This window comes from Arachis duranensis, chromosome 3 (assembly GCF_000817695.3).
Source record: "Arachis duranensis cultivar V14167 chromosome 3, aradu.V14167.gnm2.J7QH, whole genome shotgun sequence".
Classification (NCBI taxonomy): Eukaryota; Viridiplantae; Streptophyta; class Magnoliopsida; order Fabales; family Fabaceae; genus Arachis; species Arachis duranensis.
Genome location: NC_029774.3, coordinates 45,566,993 through 45,592,641, shown reverse-complemented (window position 1 = coordinate 45,592,641; position 25,649 = coordinate 45,566,993). Strand labels below are relative to the sequence as shown.

Sequence of the window (25,649 nt, the reverse complement as noted above, 5' to 3'; positions counted from 1 at the left end):
ACTCGGAATACCACAGACAAGGTTGGACTTTCTGGATCCCCATGAATGCCGCTATCTATCTAGCTTATACCACGAAGATTCTGTTGGGGAATCTAAGAGATATGCGCCCGGCCTAGAGTAGAACGGAAGTAGCCCCCTAAAACATGCTCAATGGCCTCCTAAGATGAAGAATAAAACAAAACTGAGACCAAAGATGAAACGTGGTCAAAAGACAACTAATACACTAGTAAAAAGTCCTATTTATAATAAACTAGCTACTAGGGTTTACATGAGTAAGTAATTGATGCATAAATCCACTTCCGAGGCCCACTTGGTGTATGTTTGGGCTGAGCTTGATCTATCCACGAGCTGAGGCTTTTCTTGGAGTTGAACACCAAGTTATAACGTGTTTTGGGCGTTCAACTCCGGATCATGACGTGTTTCTGGCGTTTAACTCTAGACAGCAACATATACTTGGCGTTCAACGCCAAGTTACGTCGTCAATTTCCGAATAAAGTATGAACTATTATATATTTCTAGAAAGCTCTGGATGTCTACTTTCCAACGCCGTTGACAGCGCGCCATTTGGAGTTTTGTAGCTCCAGAAAATCCATTTTGAGTGCAGGGAGGTCAGATTCCAACAGCATCAGCAGTCCTTTTGTCAGCCTTTCTCAGAGTTTTGCACAAGTCCCTCAATTTCAGCCAAAAATTACCTGAAATCACAGAAAAACACACAAACTCATAGTAAAGTCCAGAAATGTGAATTTAACATAAAAACTAATGAAAACATCCCTGAAAGTAGCTTAAACTTACTAAAAACTACCTAAAAACAATGCCAAAAAGCGTATAAATTATCCGCTCATCACTTGCCATGGAAGGGACTTTGCACTTTTGAAAGTGAGGAAGCATTATGTTACAAGAATTCAGTAGACAAAGCATCTCCAAAACTCCAACATATTCTCCATTATTGCACAATAAGCATTTATTTTATGCCCTTTTTACTTAATACGAAACTAAAGAACCCTATTGGTATCCTGACTAAGAATAATAAAATAACCATAGCTTGCTTCAAGCCAACAATCTCTGTGGAATTCGACCCTTACTCACGTAAGGTATTACTTGGACGACCCAGTGCACTTGCTGGTTAGTTGTGCGAAGCTGTGTTAAATAGTCCATTAATATTGGCATACACAATTTCGTGCACCATGGGCCTACTTGGTGTGTGCTTGGGCTGAGCATTGAAGCTTTCACGTGTAGAGGTCTTCCTTGGAGTTGAACGCCAGTTTGTAACTTGTTTCTGGCGTTTGACTCTGACTCGGGCAAAGTATGAACTATTATATATTGCTGAAAAGCCCTGGATGTCTACTTTCCAATGCAATTGAGAGTGCGCTAGTTGGACTTCTATAGCTCAAAAAATTCTATTTCGAGTGCAGGGATGTCAGAATCCAACAGCATCAGCAGTCCTTTGTCGGCCTCTAAATCAGATTTTTGCTCAGGTCCTTCAATTTTAGCCAGAAGATACCTGAAATCACAGAAAAACACACAAACTCATAGTAAAGTCCAGAAATGTGAATTTTGCTTAAAAACTAATAAAAATATACTAAAAAGTAGCTAGATCCTACTAAAACTACTTAAAAACAATGCCAAAAAGCGTATAAATTATCCGCTCATCATCTATTCATCTGAAGAAAACGCCTGCAGAAGCCCTGGAACTCATTAAAATGGTTGCAAATAACCAGTTCATGTACACTTCTGAAAGAAATCCTGTGAACAATGGGACTACTCAGAAGAAAGGAGTTCTTGAGATTGATACTCTGAATGCCATACTGGCTCAGAACAAATTATTGACTCAGCAAGTTAATATGATTTCTCAGAATCTGATTGGATTGCAAGCTGTATCCAGCAGTAATAAAGAAGCATCTTCTGAAGAAGAAGTTTATAATCCTGAGAACCCTACAATGGAAGAGGTGAATTATATGGGAGAAACCTATGAAAACACATATAATCCTTCATGGAGAAATTATCCAAATCTCTTATGGAAGGACCAAGAGAAGCCTCAACAAGGCTTCAACAACAATAATAGTGGAAGAAATAGGTTTAGCAATAGCAAGCGTTTTCCATCATCTTCTCAACAACAAATAGAGAACTCTGAGCAGAGTCATTCTGGCTTATCAACCATAGTCTCTGATCTATATAAGACCACACTAAGTTTCATGAATGAAACAGGATCCTCCATTAGAAATTTGGAGGCACAAGTGGGTCAGCTGAGTAAAAAGGTTACTAAAACTCCTCCTAGCACTCTCCCAAGCAATACAGAAGAAAATCCCAAGAGAGAGTGCAACGCCATAACCATGACCAACATGGCCGAATGGTGCACGAAATTGTGATCATCAACAATGGCGCCAAAGACTTGGTGCTCTCAAACGTGAATCACACTTCGACACAACTCCACACAACTAACCAGCAAGTGCACTGGGTCGTCCAAGTAATACCTTACGTGAGTAAGGGTCGATGCCACGGAGATTGTCGGCTTGAAGCAAGCTATGGTCACCTTGTAAATCTCAGTCAGGCGGATTCAAATGGTTATGGAGTTTTAATAATTAAAAAGATAAATAAAACATAAAGTAAAGATAGAGATACTTATGTAATTCATTGGTGAGAATTTTAGATAAGTGCATAGAGATGCTTTGTTCCTGTTGAATCTCTACTTTCCTACTGCCTTCATCCAATCTTTCATACTCCTTTCCATGGCAAGCTGTATGTTCGGGCATCACCGTTGTCAATGGCTACCTCCCGTCCTCTCAGTGAAAATGGTCCAAATGCGCTGTCACCGCACGGCTAATCATCTGTCGGTTCTCGATCATGTTGGAATAGAATCCCGTGATCCTTTTGTGTCTGTCACTATGCCCAACACTCGCAAGTTTGAAGCTCGTCACAGTCATCCCTTCCCAGATCCTACCCGGAATACCACAGACAAGATTTAGACTTTCTGGATCTCAGGAATGGCCACCAATAATTCTAGCTTATACCATGAAGACTCCGATCTTTTGGAATGGAGGCTAAGAGATACATGCTCAATCTTAAGTAGAACGGAAGTGGTTGTCAGTCACGCGTTCGTAGGTGAGAATGATGATGAGTGTCACGGATCATCACATTCATCAGGTTGAAGTGCGAGTGAGTATCTTAGAACAAGAATAAGCATGAATTGAATAGAAGAACAATAGTAATTGCATTAATACTCGAGAAACAGCAGAGCTCCACACCTTAATCTATGGTGTGTAGAAACTCCACCATTGAAAATACATAAGTGTTGAAGGTAGGCATGGCCGTGAGGCCAGCCCCCAATGTCTAAGGAAAACGTTCCAAAGATGTCAAATTCCAAAGATGTCAAATTCCAAAGATAGATGATGAAAATACAATAGTAGAAGGTCCTATTTATAATGAAACTAGCTACTAGGGTTTACAGAAATAGGTAAATGATGCAGAAATCTACTTCCGGGCCGACTTGGTGTGTGCTTGGGTTGAGCATTGAGCTTTACACGTGTAGAGGTCTTCCTTGGAGTTAAACACCAGCTTTGGTGCCAGTTTGGGCATTTAACTCTAACTTTTATGCCAGTTCTGGCGTTTTGACTTCAGAATAGGACAGAGATGGGGCGTTTTGACGCCATTTGATGTCATCAAAACGCGCACAAAGTATGGACTATTATATATTTCTAGAAAGCCTTGGATGTCTACTTTCCAACGCAATTAAGACCGCCACATTTGGAGTTCTGTAGCTCCAGAAAATCCACTTTGAGTGCAGGGAGGTCAGAATCCAACAGCATCAGTAGTCTTTTTTCAACCTTTGAATCAGATTTGTGCTCAGGTCCCTCAATTTCAGCCAGAAAATACCTGAAATTACAGAAAAATACACAAACTCATAGTAAAGTCTAGAAATGTGAATTTTTCTTAAAAACTAATAAAAATATACTAAAAATTAACTAAATCATACTAAAAACTATATAAAAACAATGTCAAAAAGCGTATAAATTATCCGCTCATCACAACACCAAACTTAGATCGTTGCTTGTCCCCAAGCAACTGAAAACAAAATAGGATAAAAAGAAGAGAATATACAATGAATCCCACAATATCAATGAAACTTAGTCCTAATTAGATGAGCGGGGCTTGTAGCTTTTTGCTTCTGAACAGTTTTGATATCTCACTTTTTCCTTTGAAATTCAGAATGATTGGCATTTATAGGAACTTAGAATTTTAGATAGTGTTATTGATCCTCCTAGTTCAGTATGTTGATTCTTGAACACAGTTACTTTATGAGTCTTGGCCGTGGCCCTAAGCACTTTGTTTTCTAGTATTACCGCCGGATACATAAATGCCACACACATAACTGCGTGAACCTTTTCAGAATGTGACTCAGCTTTGCTAAAGTCCCCAGTTAGAGGTGTCCAGAGTTCTTAAGCACACTCTTTTGTTTTGGATCATGACTTTAACCACTCAGTCTCAAGCTTTTCGCTTGGACCTGCCTGACACAAGCACATGGTTAGGGACAGCTTGATTTAGCCACTTAGGCCTGGATTTTATTCCTTTAGGCCCTCCTATCCATTAATGCTCAAAGCCTTGGACCCTTTTTACCCTTGCCTTTTGGTTTTAAGGGCTATTGGCTTTTTCTGCTTTCTTTTTTCTTTTTCTTTCTTTCTCTCTTTTTTTTCACTGCTTTTTCTTGCTTCAAGAATCAATTTCATGATCTTTCAGATTATCAACAACATTTCTCTTTGTTCATCATTTTTTCAAGAGCCAACAATTTTAACATTCATGAACAACAAGATAAAAAATATGCACTGTTCAAGCATTCATTCAGAGAACAAAAATGTTGCCACCACATCAAAATAATTAAACTAATTTCAAGATAAAATTTGAAATCCAAGTACTTCTTGTATTTTTGTAATTAAGCACATTTTTCATTTAAGAGAGGTGAAGGATTTATTTATTCATGGCTTTAAGGCATAGACACTAGACACTAATGATCATGTAGTAAAGACACAAACATAGATAGCACATCAAGCAAAAATTTGAAAAATAGAAAAATAAATAGACAAGGAGATTAAGGAATGAGTCCACCTTAGTGTGGGTGGCGTCTTCCTCCTCTTGAAGTACCAATGGTGCTTTTAAGCTCCTCTATGTCTCTTCCTTGCCTTTGTTGCTCCTCCCTCATAGCTCTTTGATCTTCTCTAATCTCATGGAGAATGATGGAGTGCTCTTGGTGTTTCACCCTCAGTTGCTCCCAGTAGTTGTGTGGAAGAAAATGTATCCCTTGAGGCATCTCTGGGATTTCTTGATGAGGGAATTCCTCATGCTCTTGTTGAGGTCCATGAGTGGACTCTCTTGATGTGCAGTCAAATGCTCTACTACTGAGCTATAGACCCTTGAGATAAATTTCTCCATCTCTCATGACTCGTAGGCGGAAGCTTATGTCTTCCCTTTCCTCTTTCTAGAGGTTTCTCCGGCCTTAGGTGCCATAAATGGATATGGAAAAACAAAAAGCAATGCTTTTACCACACCAAACTTAAAATATTTTCTCGTCCTCGAGCAAAAGAAGAACAAAAGATGTAGAAGAAGAAGAAAATGGAGGAGATAGAGGGAGAGAATATATGGAAGAGTGTTGTAGAAAGGTGTGAAGAGGAGAGAGAGTGAGTTGAGGTTGGTGGGGATCCTGTGGGGTCCACAGATCCAGATCCTGAGGGGCCAAGGATTTCTCATCTCTGCTCTAATTTGGCATTCAAAACACCTTAGAGTGCAATTCTGGCATTTAAACGCCAGTCTGCTGCCCTGTTCTGGCGTCTAAACGCCAACTTTCCTTCCTGTTCTGGAGTCTAAACGCCAGTTTGCTGCCCTGCTTTGGCATTTAAACGCCAGCTTTCTGCTCTGTTTTGGCATTTAAACGCCAGTCTGGTGTCCTGTTCTGGCGTTTAAACGCCCAGAAAGGTGCCAGATTGGGCGTTTAAACGCCCATTTTGCTGCCCTTATTGGCGTTTAAACGCCAGTAAGTCCTTCCTTGAGGGTGTGCTATTTTCGACTTCTGCTTTATTTTTATGAGTGTCTTTGTGACTTCACATGATCATCAACCTAAAAGAAAATATAAAATAACATAGATAAAATTAAAATAAAATTGGATTGCCTCCCAATAAGCGCTTCTTTAATGTCAATAGCTTGACAGTGAGCTCTCATAGAGCCTCACAGATGATCAGTGTATGGTTGAGATCTCTCAATACCAAACTTAGAGTTTGGATGTGGCCTCCCAACACCAAACTTAGAGTTTGAATGTGGGGGCTCTATTCGACTCTATATTGGGAGAAGCTCTTCATGCTTACTCTCTATGGTTACAGATGGAGAACCTTGAGTCTTTACTACAAGGTATTCTTCATTCACATAAACGATCAACTCTCTTCTGTCAACATCAATTACAGCTCTTGCTATGGCTAGGAAGGGTCTTCCAAGGATGATGGATTCATCCTCATCCCTCCTAGTGTCTAGGATTATAAAATCAGCAGGGAAGTAAAGGCCTTTAACCTTCACTAGCACATCCTCTACTAGTCCATAAGCCTTTTTTCATAGATTTATCTGCCATCTCCAATGAGAATTGGGTAGCCTGTACCTCACAAATTCCCAGTTTCTCTATTACAGAGAGTGGCATCATGTTTATCCCTGACCCTAGGTCACACAGAGCTTTTTCAAAGGTCATGGTGCCTATGGTATAGGGTATTAAGAATTTACCAGGATCTTTTTTCTTTTGAGGTAAATTTTGCTGAACCAATGCATTCAGTTCATTGGTGAGCAAGGGAGGCTCTTCCTCCCAAGTCTCATTACCAAATAGCTTGGCATTCAGCTTCATGATTGCTCCTAAATATTGGGCAACTTGCCCTTCAACAATGTCTTCATCCTCTTCAGAAGATGAATAGTTATCAGAGCTCATGAATGGTAAAAGGAGGTCCAAGGGAGTCTCTATGGTCTCTGTATGAGCCTCAGATTCCTTTGGTTCCTCATTAGGGTATTCCTTACTGACCATTGGACGTCCCCTGAGGTCTTCCTCATTGGGATTCACGTCCTCTTCCTCCTCTAAGGTTTCGGCCATGTTGATAATATCAATGGCCTTGCACTCTCCTTTGGGGTTCTCTTCTGTATTGCTTGGGAGAGTGCTAGGATGAGTTTCAGTAACCCTTTCACTCAGCTGGCCCACTTGTGCCTCCAAATTTCTAATGGAGGATCTTGTTTCAGTCATGAAACTAAGAGTGGTCTTAGATAGATCAGAGACTATGTTTGCTAAGCTAGAAGGATTCTGCTCAGAATGCTCTGTCTGTTGCTGAGATGATGATGGAAAAAGTTTGCTATTGCTAAACCTATTTCTTCTACCATTGTTATTATTGAAGCCTTGCTTCTGTTGATCCTTCCATGAAAAATTTGGATGATTTTTCCATGAAGGATTATAGGTGTTGCCAAAGGCTTTACCCATGTAATTCACCTCTGCCATTGCAGGGTTCTCAGGATCATAAGCTTCTTCTTCAGAAGATGCTTCTTGAGTACTGTTGGATGCATTTTGTAATCCATTCAGACTCTGAGAGATCATATTAACTTGTTGGGTCAATATTTTGTTCTGAGTCAGTATGGCATTTAGAGCATCAATTTCAAGAACTTTTCTCTTTTGAAGCGTCTCATTACTCACAGGATTCCTCTCAGAGGTATACATGAACTGGTTATTTGCAACCATTTCAATAAGGTCCTGAGCTTCTGTAGGCATTTTCTTTAGGTGAATGGATCCACCTACAGAATGGTCCAGTGACATCTTGGAAAATTCAGACAGACCATCATAGAATATATCTAATGTGGTCCATTCTGAAAGCATGTCAGAAGGACACTTTTTGGTCGGTTTCTTGTATCTTTCCCAAGCGTCATAGAGGGATTCACCCTCTTTTTGTCTGAAGGTCTGAACATCCACTCTAAGCTTGCTCAGCTTTTGAGGAGGAAAGAACTTGGCCAAGAAGGCCGTGACCAGCTTATCCCAAGAGTCCAGGCTATCTCTGGGTTGTGAGTTCAACCATGTTCTAGCTCTGTCTCTTACAGCAAAAGAGAAAAGCATAAGCTTGTAGACTTCAGGATCAACTCCATTGGTCTTAACAGTATCACAAATCTGCAAGAACTCAGTTAAGAACTGATAAGGGTCTTCTGATGGAAGTCCATGAAACTGGCAGTTCTATTGCAGTAGAGAAACTAATTGAGGCTTTAGCTCAAAATTGTTTGCGCCTATGGCAGGGATTGAGATGCTTCTTCCATAAAAGTTGGAAGTTGATGTAGTAAAATCACCAAGCATCTTCCTTGCATTTTTGTTTGGTTCGGCCATAATTGTTTCTTTTGCTGCTTCCTTTTCGAAAATTTCAGTGAGGTCATCTTCAGTGTTTTGTGCTTTAGCTGCTCTTAGCTTTCTCTTCAGAGTCATTTCAAGTTCAGGATTAGCTTCAACAAGTATGCCTTTATCTTTGTTCCTGCTCATATGAAAGAGAAGAAGACAAAGAAAATATGGAATCCTCTATGTCACAGTATAGAGATTCCTTGAGGTGTCAGAGGAAAACAAGAATGGAAAGATGATGTAAGTAATGAAGAATTCGAACATTCAAAGAGAGATGGAGTTCAAATTAACAATGGAGGAGGAATGTTAGTGTTTAAATAGAAAAAGATAAGAGAGGGGGGAGAATTTTCAAAAATAAAAAGAATAAAATTTGAAATAAATTTTTTGAAAAATTGGTTGTGGTTTTGAAAAAGATAAGAAATCGTAAAACAAACAAAAAGTCAATTAGTTAGTTTAAAAAGATTTGAAAATCAATTTTGAAAAGATAAGAAGTTAGAAAAGATTTTGAAATTGATTTTGAAAGAGATATGATTTGAAAAAGATATGTTTGAAAAGATATGATTGAAATTTATTTTGAAAAAGATTTGAAAAGGAAATTAAAAAGATTTGATTTTTTTAAAAAAAATATGTTTGAAAAGATATGATTTTGAAAAAGATATGATTGAAAATATTTGATTTGAAAAAGATTTGATTTTGAAAAATTATGAAGATTTGAAAAAGATTTTATTTGAAAACAAAATTCCTCTCCATGTGTCATCCTGGCGTTAAACGCCCAGGAGCTGCATGTTTTGGGCGTTTAACGCCCAATTGCTGCATGGTTTGGGCGTTTAAACGCCCAGCCAGGTACCCTGGCTGGCGTTTAAATGCCAGTTTTCCTTCTTCACTGGGTGTTTTGAACGCCCAGCTTTTTCTCTGTAATTCCTCTGCTTTATGTTCTTGGATCTTCATTTTGCTAAATCCTTTATTCAAGAAGATATGTTTTCAACTTTGAAAAACAACAAAATGAGTCGAAACATATAATTCTTGGATCAAAACACAAGATATATGCAAGAACATTATGAACGTCAAGATGAACACCAAGAACAATCTTGAAGATCAAGATGAACATCAAAAACTCAGTTTTCTTAATGAAAGAAAACATGGAGGACACCAAACTTAGAACGTTCTCATGTTTGGGCCATATGAATGCAAGAATTCATATGTAGAACATCATGCAGTGCAAATCAATAAATCATGAAGATCAAACAAGGCAATTCATCAAGAACGACTTGAAGATCATCAAGAACACAATGCATGTGTTTCGAAAATTGCAAGACAATTAAAATCATGCAATTGACACCAAACTTAAAAATTGGCCTTAGATTCAAACAAGAACCATGAAATATTTTTAAGTTTTTATGATTTTATTAATTTTTTTTGGATTTTTCAAAAATAATTTTGGAAAAACGAAAACAAATAAAAAAACTTTTGAAAGATTTTTGAAAACTTTTTGAAAATAAAATAAAGGAAAATTACCTAATCTGAGCAACAAGATGAACCGTCAGTTGTCCAAACTCGAACAATCCCCGGCAACGGTGCCAAAAACTTGGTGCACGAAATTGTGATCATCAACAATGGCGCCAAAGACTTGGTGCTCTCAAACGTGAATCACACTTCGTCATAACTCCGCACAACTAACCAGCAAGTGCACTGGGTCATCCAAGTAATACCTTACGTGAGTAAGGGTCGATCCCATGGAGATTGTCAGCTTGAAGCAAGCTATGGTCACCTTGTAAATCTCAATCAGGCGGATTCAAATGGTTATGGAGTTTTAATAATTAAAAAGATAAATAAAACATAAAGTAAAGATAAAGATACTTATGTAATTCATTGGTGAGAATTTCAGATAAGTGCATAGAGATGCTTTGTTCCTGTTGAATCTCTGCTTTCCTACTGCCTTCATCCAATCCGTCATACTCCTTTCCATGGCAAGCTGTATGTTCGGGCATCACCGTCGCCAATGGCTACCTCTCGTCCTCTCAGTGAAAATGGTCCAAATGTGCTGTCACCGCATGGCTAATCATCTGTCGGTTCTTGATCTTGTTGGAATAGAATCCCGTGATCCTTTTGCGTCTACCACTACACCCAACACTCGCGAGTTTGAAGCTCGTCACAGTCATCCCTTCCCAGATCCTACTCGGAATACCACAGACAAGGTTTAGAATTTTTGGATCTCTGGAATGGCTGCCAATAATTCTAGCTTATACCACGAAGACTCCGATCTTTCAGAATTGAGGCTAAGAGATACACGCTCAATCTTAAGTAGAATGGAAGTGGTTGTCAGTCATGAGTTCATAGGTAAGAATGATGATGAGTGTCACGGATCATCACATTCATCAGGTTGAAGTGCGAGTGAGTATCTTAGAACAAGAATAAACATGAATTGAATAGAAGAACAATAGTAATTGCATTAATACTCAAGGAATAGCAGAGCTCCACACCTTAATCTATGGTGTGTAGAAACTCCACCGTTGAAAATACATAAGTAATGAAGGTAGGCATGGCCGTGAGGCCAGCCCCCAATGTCTAAGGAAAATGTTCCAAAGATGTCAAATTCCAAAGATAGATGATGAAAATACAATAGTAAAAGGTCCTATTTATAATGAAACTAGATACTAGGGTTTACAGAAATAGGTAAATGATGCAGAAATTCACTTCCGAGCCCACTTGGTGTGTGCTTGGGCTGAGCATTGAGCTTTACACGTGTAGAGGTCTTCCTTGGAGTTCAACACCAGCTTTGGTGCCAGTTTGGGCGTTTAACTCCAACTTTTATGCCAGTTCTAGCGTTTTGACTTCAGAATAGGGCAGAGAAGGGGCGTTTTGACGCCATTTTACGTCGTCAAAACTCGTGCAAAGTATGGACTATTATATATTTCTGGAAAGCCTTGGATGTCTACTTTCCAACGCAATTAAGTGCGTGACATTTGGAGTTCTGTAGCTTCAGAAAATCCACTTCGAGTGCAGGGAGGTCAGAATCCAACAGCATCAGCAGTCCTTTTTCAGCCTCTGAATCAGATTTGTGCTCAGGTCCCTCAATTTCAGCCAGAAAATACCTGAAATCACAGAAAAATACATAAACTCATAGTAAAGTCTTGAAATATGAATTTTGCTTAAAAACTAACTAAACCATACTAAAAACTATATAAAAACAATGCCAAAAAGCATATAAATTATCCGCTCATCACCGAACCTGGAGAGTATGGGGAGGACGTGATTCCCAATGAGAAAAACCTCATGGGATGTCCTCTAAATGAAAAGAAGTTCCCCTTTGAGGAACCAAGGGAATCTGAGGCTCATACAGAGACCATAGAGATTCCATTGAACCTACTTCTGCCATTCATGAGCTCTGATGAGTATTCTTCCTCTGAAGAGGATGAAGATATTGTTGAAGAGCAAGTTGCTTAGTATCTAGGAGCAATCATGAAGCTGAATGCCAAATTATTTGGTAATGAACATGGGAGGATGAACCTCCATTGCTCATCAATGAACTAAGTGCATTGGTTCAGCTGAAATTACCTCAAAAGAAAGAGGATCCCGGAAGGTTCTTAATACCTTGCAACATAGGCACCATGACCTTTGAGAAGGTTCTGTGTGACCTAGGGTCAAGTGTAAACCTCGTGCCACTCTCTATAATGGAGGAACTAGGGATCTTTAAGGTACAAGCTTCAAGAATCTCACTAGAGATGGCAGACAAATCAAAGAAACAGGCTTATGGACTTGTAGAGGATGTTTTGGTAAAGGTTAAAGTCCTTTACATCCCTGCTGACTTCATAATCCTAGACACTGGGAAGGATGAGAATGAATCCATCATCCTTAGAAGATCCTTCCTAGCCACAGCAAAAGCTGTGATTGATGTAGACAGAGGAGAGTTAGTCCTTCAAGTGAATGAGGACTACCTTATGTTTAAGGCTCAAGGATTTTCCTCTGTAAATATGGAGAAGAAGCATGAAAAGCTTTATCCAATTCTCTCAACAAAGAGTCAAGAAAAGCCCCCATATTCAAACTCTAAGTTTGGTGTTGGGAGGCCCTAACCATGCTCTGAATATCTGTGAAGCTCCATGAGAGCTCACTGTCAAGCTATTGACATTAAAGAAGCGCTTATTGGAAGGCAACCCAATTTTTATCTATCTATGTTAAATTTCCATTTTGCATTGTTATTTCATGATTTCTTTAGGTTGATGATCATGTGGAGTCACAAAAACAACTGCAAAAATCAAAGCAATGTCAAAAACAGCAATAAAAATAGCACACCCTGGAAGAGGAGCTTACTGGTGTTTAAATGCCAATAAGGGTAGCAGAATGGGCGTTAAACGCCCAGTCTGGCACCATTCTGGGTGTTTAACACCAAAAATGTGCACCAGATTGGTGTTTAAACGCCAGAAAGGGAAGAAAAACTGGCGTTTAACGCCAGAAATGGGCAGCAACCTGGCGTTTAACGCCAGGAATGGGTAGCAACCTAGCGTTTAATGTTAGGATTAGCACTCAGAGGGCGTTTACACGCCAGAATGATGCAAGGATGAGAAATCCTTGACACCTCAGGATCTGTGGACCCCACAAGATCCCCACCTATCTCAACTCACTCTCTCTCTTCTTCACACATTCCAATAACACCCTTCACCAATCACCTCCATCTCTCTTCCCCATCACCTCTTCACCACTCACATCCACCCACTCTTCCCCAAAAATCCCACCTAGCCCACCATTCAAAATTCAAAAATTTTCCCTCCCAAACCAACCCTCACACACTGACACCCCTCTCTTCCACCCTTATATAAACCCCTCATCCCTCCTTCATTTTCACACATCATAAACACTTCTTTCCCCCCTTGGCCGAACCACTCACACCTCTCCATCTCCTCCATTTTCTTCTTCTTCTCCTCCCTTCTTTCTTCTTTTGCTTGAGGACGAGCAAACCTTTTAAATTTGGTGTGGTAAAAGCATTGCTTTTTATTTTTCCATAACCATTTATGGCACCTAAGGCCGGAGAAATCTCTAGAAAGAGGAAAGGGAAGGCAAAAGCTTCCACCTCCGAGTCATGAGAGATGGAGAGATTCATCTCAAAGGTCTATCAAGACCACTTCTATGAAGTCATGGCCAAGAAGAAGGTGATCTCTGAGGTCCCGTTCATGCTCAAGATAAATGAGTATCCGGAGATCCGACATGAGATTTGAAGAAGAGGTTGGAAAGTTCTCGCCAACCCCATTCAACAAGTCAGAATCTTAATGGTTCAAGAGTTCTATGCTAATGCATGGATCACCAAGAACCATGATCAAAGTGTGAACCCGAATCCAAAGAATTGGCTTACAATGGTTCGGGGGAAATATTTAGATTTCAATCCGGAAAATATAAGGTTGGCATTCAACTTGCCAATGATGCAAGGAGATGCACACCCCTACACTAGAAGGGTCAACTTTAATCAAAGGTTGGCCCAAGTCCTCATGGACATATGTGTAGAAGGAGCTCAGTGGAAAAGAGACTCCAAAGGCAAGCCAGTTCAATTGAGAAGGCATGACCTTAAACCCGTGGCTAGAGGATGGTTGGAATTCATCCAACGCTCTATTATTCCTACTAGCAACCGGTCCGAAGTAACTGTGGATTGGGCTATCATAATCCATAGCATCATGATTGGAGAGGAAGTGGAAGTTCATGAGATTATACCTTTAGAACTATACAAGGTTGCTAACAAACCTTCCACTTTAGCAAGGTTAGTCTTCCCTCATCTCCTCTATCACCTATGCAATTTAGCTAGAATTGTCATAGAGGAAGACATCCTCATTGAAGAGGACAAGCCCATCACTAAAAAGAGGATGGAAAAAACAAAAGAGCCCACTCATGGACCTCAACAAGAGCATAAGGAAGTCCCTCGTCAAGAAATCCATGAGATACCTCAAGGGATGCATTTTCCTCCACACAACTATTGGGAGCAACTCAACACCTCTTTGGGAGATTTGAGTTCCAATATGGAGCAACTAAGGATGGAGCACTAAGAGCACTCCATTATTCTCCATGAAATTAGAGAGGATCAAATAGCCATGAGGAAAGAGCAACAAAGGCAAGGAAGAGACATAGAGGAGCTCAAGCGTTCCATTGGATCTTCAAGAGGAAGAACTAGCCACCATCACTAAGGTGGACATGTTCTTTGATTTCCTTGTTCTTATCTTTCTGTTTTTCAATTTTTATGCTTTATGTGCTATCTATGTTTGTGTCGTCATTACATGATCATTAGTGTCCAGTATCTATGCCTTAAGGCTATGAATATCCTATGAATCCTTCACCTTTCTTAAATGAAAAATGTGCCTAATTACAAAAGAACAAGAAGTACTTAAATTTTGAAATTTATCTTGAAATTAGTTTGATTATTTTGATGTGGTGGCAATACTTTTTATTTTCTGAATGAATGCTTGAACAGTGCATAATTTTGATAGTGAAGTTTATGAATGTTAAAATTGTTGGCTCTTGAAAGAATGATGAGAAAAGAGAAATGTTATTGATAATCTAAAAGATCATAAAATTGATTCTTGAAGCAAGAAAAAGCAGTGAATAACAAAGCTTGCGAAAAACAATGGCAAAAACGAAAAAGAAAGAAAAAGAAAAAGCAAGCAGAAAAAGCCAATAGCCCTTTAAACCAAAAGGCAAGGGTAAAAGGGATCTAAGGCTTTGAGCATTAATGGATAGGAGGGCCCAAAGAAATAAAATCCTCTAACTGGGGACTTTAGCAAAGCTTAGTCACAATCTGAAAAGGTTCACCCAGTTATGTGTCTGTGGCATTTATGTATCCATTGGTAATACTGGAAAACAAAGTGCTTAGGGTCACGGCAAAGACTCATAAAGTAGCTGTGTTCAAGAATCAATATACTGAACTAAGAGAATCAATAACACTATCTAAATTCTGAGTTCCTAATAGATGCCAATTATTCTGAACTTCAAAGGATAAAGTGAGATGCAAAAACTGTTCAGAAGCAAAAAGCTACTAGTCCCGCTCATCTAATTGGAGCTAAGCTTCATTGATATTTTGGAATTCATTGTATATTCTCTTCTTTTTATTCTATTTTGTTTTCAGTTGCTTGGGGACAAGAAACAATTTAAGTTTGGTATTGTGATGAGCGGATAATTTATACACTTTTTGGCATTATTTTTAGGTAGTTTTTAGTATGATTTAGTTAGTTTTTAGTATATAATTATTAGTTTTTATGCAAAAATCTCATTTTTGGACTTTACTATGAGTTTGTGTGTTTTTCTGTGATTTCAGATATTTTCTGGCTGAAATTGAGGGACTTGACCAAAAATTTGATTCAGAGGCTGAAAAAGGACTATAGATGCTGTTGGATTTTGACCTCCCTGCACTCGAAATGGATTTTCTGGAGCTACAAAAAACCAATTGGCTCACTCTCAATTGTGTTGGAAAGTAGACATCTTGGGCTTTCCAGCAATATACAATGGTCCATACTTTGGCTGAGTTTTGATAATGCAAACTGGCGTTTTAATGCCAACTTTCTATCCTTTTCTGGCGTTAAACGACAAAACTGGCATAAAAGCTAGAGTTAAACACCTAAACTGGCACCAGAGCTGGTGTTTAACTCCAAGAAAAGCCTATGCACATGAAATCTTCAATGCTCAGTCCAACCACACACCAAGTGGGCCCCGGAAGTGGATTTCTACATCATTTACTTATTTTTTTAAACCCTAGGTTACCAGTTCATTACTTATGTATTTTTCAACGGTGGAGTTTCTACACCTCATAGATTAAGGCGTGGAGCTCTGCTGTTCCTCATGAATTAATGTAATTACTTTTGTTTTCTACTCAATTCAAGCTTATTCTTGTTCTAAGATATCCATTCGCACTTCAACATGATGAATGTGATGATCAAGTGACACTCATCACCATTCTCACTTATGAACGCGTGCCTGACAACCACTTCCGTTCTACCTAAAAACAAGCTTGAATGCATATCTCTTGGCCTCCTGGTCCATGACGCATGGTTGCCTCTCCTGACAACAGAGCCTTCCATTCCGTGAGATTAGACTCTTCGTGGTTTAAGCTAGAATCAATTGGCAGCATTCTTGAGATCCGGAAAGTCTAAACCTTGTCTGTGGTATTCTGAGTAGGATCTGGGATGGGATGACTATGACGAGCTTCAAATTCACGAGTGTTGGCACAGTGACAGTGCGCAAAAGGATCATTGGATCTTATTCCAACACAAGTGAGAACCGACAGATGATTAGCCGTACGTAACCCATAGCCAGACCATTTTCACTGAGAGGACGGACGGTAGCCATTGACAATGGTGATCCCCCAACATACAGCTTGCCATGGAAAGGAGTACGCATGACTGGATGAAAGTAGTAGGAAAGCAGGGATTCAAAAGGAACAAAGCATCTCCATACGCTTATCTGAAATTCCTACCAAAGAATTACATAAGTATCTCTATCCTATTTTATGTTTTATCTGTCTTTTAATTATCAAAACCCCATAACCATTTGAATATGCTTGATTGAGATTTACAAGATGACCAAAGCTTGCTTCAAGCCGACAATCTTCGTGGGATTAACCCTTACTCACGTAAGGTATTACTTGGACGACCCAGTGCACTTACTGGTCAGCTATGCAGAGTTGTGAAGAAAGTGTGTGAGATCATGATTTTGCGTACTAGTTGGGTTATCAGTTGTGTCGTGAATCTGATGCGTGCGTGCAATCCACGCGTACGCGTGGATGAGTAAGAAAGAGCAGGGATGCGCGAGCGTCACCCAGGCGTACGCGTGGGTAGCAAAAAGGGCAAGGACGCGAACGCGTCAACGTACGCGCACGCGTGCCAATAGTTGTGCATTATGCACAGAGTCGGCATGAAACTCGCACAACTCTCGGGTCAAATGTACCAAGAGTTGCAACTGTGCAATCGACGCGTACGCGTCATACGCACACACGCGTGGATGCACGAAACAATAAGGCACGCGTACGCGTCAATGTACGTGCACGCGTGGAAATGGTTGTGCGAAGGGTATGTTGGCAGCATACTTCTTGCATAACTCTCAGGTTTTTAGACCAAGAGTTACAGAAGTACCATCCACGTGCATGCGTCATGTACGCTTTCGCGTGGATGACCTCTTTTTTTTCATACACATGAAGAAATTCATTTTCAACACAATCTTGGCAGACACTCAGGCAAAATAGGTCAAAAACACTCAAAGCTCTAAGCAAAAATCAAAATGGAGTGTTTCCTTCAACATTAAGAAACCAACCTAATCAAGATCAATGACAATCTTCATGAATATCCTAACCAAGTCAAATAAAATCAAGCCTAACTAGACAACTCTTAAAACTAAGCAATCACAAAATCAAGCAAAGAGTCTAAAAGCTACATGAAAAATATACAAAAAGGAAGATCTTATCATGGTGGGGTGTCTCCCACCTACTACTTTTCTTTAACGTCCTTAAGTTGGACGGTCATGTGCTCATATCTCTTCTCCTCCTGGTGCATCCTTTAGGAGGAACACCTCAACCTTTTTGTTGCTTTTTATCTTCTCTCCATGGTATAACTTCAGATGGTGACCATTAACTTCGAAGATTGTGGGGCTTGAAGAATGTCTCAAGTGATAAACCCCATATGTTTCCGCATTCTCCACTCTGTAGGGTCTTTCCCATCTTATTCTTAAATTTCCGACCATCAACCTCAATCTAGAGTTGTAGAGGAGGACAAGTTCTTCGGCTCTAAACTCTCTTCTTCTTATATTCTTATCATGCACCGCTTTCATCCTCTCTTTGTAAAGCATAAATTTCTCATAAGATTCAAACCTAAGACACTCCAATTCCACTAGATGTAACTTCCTTTCGATTCCGCCCTTCAAACCTGAATTGCATTCTTTCACGGCCCAATATGCCTTGTGCTCTACTTCCACTGGTAGATGGCAAGCTTTGCCATAGACCATCCGGAACGGGCTCATGCCGATTGGCGTCTTGTATGCCGTCCGGTAGGACCACAGCGCATCACTGAGCTTAGTACTCCAGTCCTTCCTATGAGGCTTCACAACTTTTTCCAATATACTCTTGATGTCTCAGTTGGAGACCTTGGCTTGGCCATTTATTTGGGGATGGTAAGACGTGGCCACTTTGTGAATGATGCCATACTTCTTCATTAACCCTACCATTCTTTTGTTGCAAAAATGGGATCCTTGATCGCTCACGATTGTTCGTAGTGACCCAAAGCGACAAATTATATTATTCCGAACAAAAGAAAGAACTACATTAGTATCATCCGTCCAGGTGGAAATCGCTTCCACCCATTTGGAAACATAGTCAATAGCTAACAGAATATAGAGAAAACTATTAGAGTTTGGGAAAGGTCCCATGAAGTCAATACCCCAAACATCAAAGATCTCATAAAACAACATAATTTGTTGGGGTATCTCATTCTTCTTGGAAATATTTCCAAATCTAAGGCATCGTAGACAAGATTTACAAAAGAGAGAAGCATCTTTGAAAAGGGTAGGCCACCAAAATTTGCAATCTAGAACCTTTCTTGCGATTCTTTGGGGTCCAAAATGGCTACCTCCCTCAGAAGAGTGACAAGCCTCCAAGATAGATTAGAATTCAGATTGTGGGATGCACCTCCTAATTACTTGGTCCACACCACATCTCCACAAGTATGGGTCATCCCATACATAATATTTGGATTCGCTTTTAAGCTTATCCTTTTGATGCTTGGAAAAATTGGGTCAAAAGGTGCGAGCAACCAAGTAATTGGCAATAGGTGCATACCAAGGGATCACTTCAGATATTGCTAGCAAGCCCTCAAGGGGAAAAACATCATTAATAGGAGCGGAATCGCCTTTTCTATGCTCAAGGTGACTCAAGTGGTTTGCCACTAGATTTTGCGAACCACTCCTATCTTTGATTTCTAGATCAAATTCTTGCAATAGCAACACCCATCTTATCAACCTTGGTTTAGACTCTTTCTTAGCCAACAAATATTTCAATGCCGCATGATCTGAATATACTACCACCCTTGAGCCAAGTAAATAAGCCCGGAATTTATCCAAGGCAAAGACAATTGCTAACAATTCTTTCTTAGTGGTAGTATAATTGGATTGGGCTCCATCCAAATCTTTAGAGGCATAGGCAATGACATAAGGATTGTTACCATCGCACTGAGCTAGCGCCGCTCCCACTGCGTAGTTTGATGCATCACACATGATCTCAAATGGCCTACTCTAGTCAAATGGGAGCTTGGGTCAAAGCAATTTTGAGCTTGTCAAATGCCTCCATGCAATCTTCACTCAACTCAAATTCAACATCCTTTTGCAACAGCTGAGAGAGAGGTAGTGCCATCTTTCTAAAGTCCTTAATAAAGTGCCGGTAAAAACCTGCATGACCAAGGAACGCACAGACTTCCCTCACAGAAGAGGGGTAAGGCAAACTAGAAGTAACATTGACCTTTGTCGGATCCATAGAAATACCACTATTAGAGACAATGTGTCCTAAAACAATACCTTGTCTAACCATAAAATGACATTTCTCAAAAGTAAGAACAAGGTTTGAGTTAGTACACCTCTCTAACACTTTTGCAAGGTTGTCCAGGCAAAGATCAAAGGAGTCCCCATACACACTAAAATCATCCATGAACACTTCCATGCAATACTCAAGAAGATCCGTAAATATATACATCATACACCTTTGGAACGTTGCCGGTGTATTGCACAAGCCAAAAGGCATTCTCTTATAGGCATAAGTTCCAAAGGGGCATGTAAAGGTAGCTTTCTCCTAATCTTCTGGGGCAATGTGGATTTGAAAATACCCAGAATAGCCATCTAAGAAACACTAATGAGATTTACCAGACAATCGGTCAAGCATTTGATCAATGAATGGCAATGAAAAGTGATCCTTCCTAGTGGCCATGTCCAAATGCCGATAGTCAATACACACCCTCCATGAGTTTTGCACCCTTGTGGCCATAAGCTCTTTGCTCTCATTCTTGATTGTAGTAACACCAGATTTCTTTGGGTCGACTTGTACGGGGCTCACCCATTCACCATCCGAAATCGGATAGATTATGTCGGCCTCTAGCAACCGTGTTACCTCCTTCTTCACAACCTCTAGAATGATAGGATTCAAACGCCTTTGAGGTTGGGGAATAGGTTTTGCTCCTTCTTCTAGGAAGATGCACTGTTCACACACTTGCGGACTTATGCCAACTAGGTCCGCTAAACTCCACCCAATAGCCTTTTTGTTTCTCCTCAAAATATGAAGCAACTTCTCCTCTTGTAAGGAGGTAAGCTCCTTTGCAACAATTACTGGGAGCTTGTGATCTTCATCAAGATATGCATATTTTAGGTGGGGTGGGAGTGGTTTCAACTCTACACCTTGTTCATGACTCGACATTTGATCATCCGGTAAGACCGGAGTGGACAAGGTGTTCTCTTCACATTCATGGGGTTTTCCACACTTGGACCTTGTATCATACTCTTCTAATCAAGAATATCATTATCTAATTCGGCCACAATATTGTCAATTAAGTCACACCAGAAAATTGAGTGATCTTCCGGTGGGTGTCTCATGGCTTTATCAAGACTAAAGCTCACAACTCTTCCATCGATCTCAAAAGAATAAGTACACGAGAAAACATCCAATTTGAACCAGGAGGTCCTCAAGAATGGCCTCCCAAGCAAGAAAGATGATGTCCTTTCAGATTCATTAGGTGGCATCTCAAGAATATGAAAATCAATCGAGAAGACTAATCGCTTTATACTCACCAACACATCCTCCGCAATACCAACCACATATATTATGCTCTTATCCGCTAATACGAACCGAGCCGCCCACCGTTTCAATGGTGGGAGCTTCAACACTTGATAAACGGATAGAGGCATAATACTAACACAGGCACTAAGATCACACATGCAATCAATGAATTTGACCCCATCGATGGTGCAAGTGACTAAGCAAGGACTCCGATCACCACATTTTTCTGGAATTGCACCCATCAAAGCCGAAATAGAGCTTCCCAATGGAATAGTTTCTAAGTCATGAATTCTTTCCTTGTTCTTACACAAATCTTTTAGAAACTTGGCATATTTAGGGACTTGGTGAATAGCATCAAAAAGAGGGATGATTACCTCAACCTTTTTGAACATCTCCACTGAATTCTTCTTAGAGACTCCATCTCTTGGTTGGTTGAATTCTTCTTTGACTACCTCATGTGCCTCATCCTTCTCTTCAATTTCTTCTACCTCAACCACATCCTCCTCTTGAGTGACTTCCTTTTGGTGTGGTGGCTCCAGACTCCTTTCTTGCAATTTCGTTCTGGACCTCAAGGTAATGGCATTGATGCCACCCTTCGGGTTGGATAAAGGTTGAGAAGGTAAAGCACTAGAACTTGAAGCTTAAGGAGTGGAGGTAGAGGGTGGTTCTATGCGGGCTATAAGGGCTTGAAGAGTGGATGTAAGACCGGTAAGACTAGAGGTAAGTGTGGTTTGAAGTTCCTTTTGTCCTTGAAGGATAGAACAAAGTTTTTCATCTTGGTTGGAAGAAGGGGAATGATAGGTGATTTGGGGGGTTTGTGGTTGATTGGGTTGGGGTGCTTGCCTTTGGTGTGGTGGTTAGTAGGTTTGGTAGTTTCTTCCTTGGTTTTGATGTTGGTATAGTTGGTTTTGATAGTATGGTAGATTTTGTTGGTATGGTGGGTTTGTTGGTATCATTGTTGTTGATGGTTGTTGTTGTTCCACCTTTGATTCCCTCCATTGTCCCTACCTCCTTGATTATAGTTGTCCCACCATTCTTGGTTGGAATTGTCTTGCCAACCATGATTATAGTTTCCCCCTTGGTTAGAGTTGCCTCCTTGTTGATGATACCATTGGTTTGGACGGTTGTAATAGACATTAGTAGTCGCTATGGTATTGTCATCTTGGAGACTTGGACATTCATCCGTATAATGGGAGTAACAAGAGCAAATTCTGCACACTTTTTACGAAACCAAATGTTGACTTTGTTGTTGATTAAGTTGGAGTTGCTTGATAATGCTAGTCATCTAGCCCAAGGTTTTGGTAAGGGCGGCGGTCTCACCACTAGAAGAAACTTCATTAATGGCCCTTGGGTGATTATTCCTTTGTCTAGCATGTTGGGTGGACTCGGCCAAATCGGTAATGAGTTGCCATGCTTCTTCCGCAGTTCTATACTTTGTCAAGGAACCATTACTTGATGCATCCAAGAGGATCTTGTCTTGAGGTTTCATTCCTTGGCAAAAATAGCTAATTAACACTAGAGTGTCAATCATGTGGTGCGGGCATGTGTCAAGAAGTTTCTAAAACTATTCCCAATACTCATAAAGAGTCTCTAATTCACCTTAGACAATGCACGAAATTTCTTTCCTTAACCTATCCCTCAAATCCAGACGAAATAATTTGTCTAAGAACTCCCTTCTAAGCAAATCCCAATCACCAACAATCTCATTGGGCAAAGAATAAAACCACTCTTTAGCTCTCCCCTCAAGAGAGAAGGGAAAAGCATACAACCAAATAGCAACTTCGTTGGAACCTTCCCGCCTAGTAGTAGAACATATACACCTTGGAAGTCCCTAAGGTGTCTAATAGGATCTTGAGCGGGAAGCCCATGGAACTTCGGTAGAAGATTGATCAAAGCGGGTTTAAGCTCAAAGTTAGCATTCAAGTCCGGATGACGCACTTGAAGAAGTTGAAGAACAAAGTCCAGAGCACCGGCTTCCTTAAAAGTGACTCTCCTTGGAGTGGCCATAGTGTCGGTACCTAAGTCAAGGGAAGAGTTATTAGTAGTATCAAGAGGAGAGTGGATAGTGTCTTCTTCAAATGACGATTCGAAGTCAACCTCGGATATGGTTGGTGAATTTGTAGAAACCCTTTCACCACCTCCAAAGGCTAACCGTCTCTGAGCTTGCCTAAGATGTGAGATAGTTCTCTTAATTTCTAGATCAAAAGGGGCTAGGCTCATATCCAGTAATGAACGCGTCATTCAATGAAGGAGATATGGAGCTCATGACAAGAAAATGCACTAAACAAACAAAAATTCTAACTAATAATTGAACTAGCAAACAATCAAAAGAAAATGTAAGTATTCACATATCAACATATTTACACTAACCAATAACATGGCACACATATGCAACTCTCCGGCAACGGCGCCAAAAATTTAATGTGAGAAATTTTGTCGGTATAGAATTTATTAATAAAATTCAGTTGTGAGTATAGTCTAAACCAACAAGCAATCCCGTACCAAATTTAGAAAATATGTCACCACAATTCAAAATCAATAACCGGGAGTGGAATCCTGAGTCGTTCTCCCTAGGAGTTGCCCTACGACGCACATCATTGGTTAGGAGTTCTCCTGATATTTTGGAGTCGAGTACAAGGGAAGTAAATGAACATCAATTGAGACAATGAGGAATTTAACAATTAGAATAAGAGAACCAAGAAATCAAACTAATAAAGGTGAATGACAATCAATCAATGTAAAAGCCTTGGCTAGGGGTGAGAATTTGAAGTTCTATCATCATAATCTCCATCAATTGTGACCTAATTGGTTGTTGCTCTACTTAGTCAACCTCTAACTATGAAAGAAAGTCAAGTAGAGATAATCAACTTGAGTCTACAAGTCCTAGTCAACTCTTAATGAAAGACAAGCTTTAGTGGCATACAAATCAACTAGCAAATTCTAATTATGAGTCAACAAAGGACCATTGACAATTCAAGTGTCTCCAATAACTCAACCCTCAAGCCAAGAATGAAAAGTCTACTACATAACTATAGTTGACAATTTCTCAAACACTTGGTTAACAAGAATGAATGACATTGTGAAATTGAGAAGAAAATTCAAGTCAAGGTTGTGTACTACAAACAATTAACAACAATTAAGTAATTAACAACAATGAACATGAAATTCCTCAATGTATTAATAGAACTCAAAGTAAACAAGATCCAAATTCAAGATCTACAATATAGGATTAACAAGAACACTAAAATGAGAGTAGAAGAATGAGATCTACAAATTAAAGTAACGTAAACTTGAATTAAATTCAGATCTAACCAAAGGATCCAAGAGAAATTCAAATTGAGAGAGCCAAAACCTAGAGAGAAGTGAGAGTTTCTCTCTCTAGAACATAAACTTCAAAAACTAGCTAAGAATCTCTAATGTGTGAATCCCCCCAATTCCCTTGGTCTTCTTGGGTCTTTAGTCTTCAGAATTACTTCAGATTGGGCCCAAAAGCTCTTCAGAAATCGCCAGACACGATTTTACTAATGAAGTCACGTGCGGCGCGTCACGCGTACGCGTGGGTCACGCGTACACATCGATGAGATTTTTAAGCCACGCGTACGCGTAGGGCACGCGTACGCGTCGATGGAATTTTTGCTCATCCACGCGAATGCGTCAGCAATTTGCGCCAATTCTAGCATCATACATCCACGCGTGCGCGCAAGGCATGCGTACGCGTCGATGCTAAATCTCCAAAGCTTCCATTTTCATATTCCTTCCACTTATGCATGCTTCCGTCCTCTTTTCTAAGCCTTTCCTGCCCTATAAACTCTGAAATCACTTAACAAACACATCACGGCATCGAATGGTAGTAGAAGAGGATTAAAAATATAGCATATTTGAGGTCAAAGGAGCATGTTTTCAACCATGAAGCAAAATTGGAAAAGAAACACAAAACCATGTATTTTATATGAATAAGTGTGAAAGAATATTGATAAAACCCCCAAATTCCATACAAAATAAACTCTAAAAAAGGGGTTTATCAATCTTTGGAATGGGTTCATACTTCACCAGCAACCTACAGATGTCCACCTTCAGGGTTCCTCCACCTTGGCCACCAACCTTGCAGATCTACAGGAAGCAGATTTGCATGGGCAGTTCATCCAAAGCCTAACCCAAAACCTACAAGATTAGGGTCACTAGCTCCATTTGATTGAGGAGAAGTACAACAAGCTCCTCGCATGCATGGCGGAGAGGGATGCTCGGGATGCAGAAACGAAGTCCCTGAGCTAGGAGCTTAGGCATATATGAGCTGGAGTAGATACAACTCATGCGGCAGCAAATGACTAACTACTGATGAGAAGATATTTTATACGCTTTTTGGCATTATTTTCATATAGTTTTTAGTATGTTTTGTTTAGTTTTTATTAAGTTTTTATAGGTTTTAGTGTTAAAATCACATTTTTTCAGATTTTACTATGAGTTTTTATGTTTTTGTACAATTTCAGGAAATTTCTGGCT

At 39.9% G+C, this 25,649-nt stretch overlaps 1 protein-coding gene across 1 annotated transcript; it reads right to left on the bottom strand.

The window, feature by feature from the left end:
- Window positions 1-20,875: 20,875 nt before the first annotated feature.
- Window positions 20,876-22,286, bottom strand: LOC107479099 (uncharacterized). Its single transcript, XM_016099251.1, has 2 exons — window positions 21,993-22,286; window positions 20,876-21,742 (listed from the first exon to the last, which is right to left on the bottom strand). Exons 1-2 carry the CDS (start codon window positions 22,284-22,286, stop codon window positions 20,876-20,878), a joined length of 1,161 nt encoding a protein of 386 aa, XP_015954737.1.
- Between the last annotated feature and the right edge of the window lie 3,363 nt (window positions 22,287-25,649).

What these genes read in the sequence shown, in the direction of transcription:
- LOC107479099 (XM_016099251.1), bottom strand. Translation starts at nt 22,286, where the DNA reads ATGTCTATTACAACCGTCCAAACCAATGGTATCATCAACAAGGAGGCA. An exon ending in TACTAACCACCACACCAAAG is followed by an intron (nt 21,743 to 21,992) that starts GCAAGCACCCCA and finishes TCCAACCCGAAG; the next exon opens with GGTGGCATCAATGCCATTAC.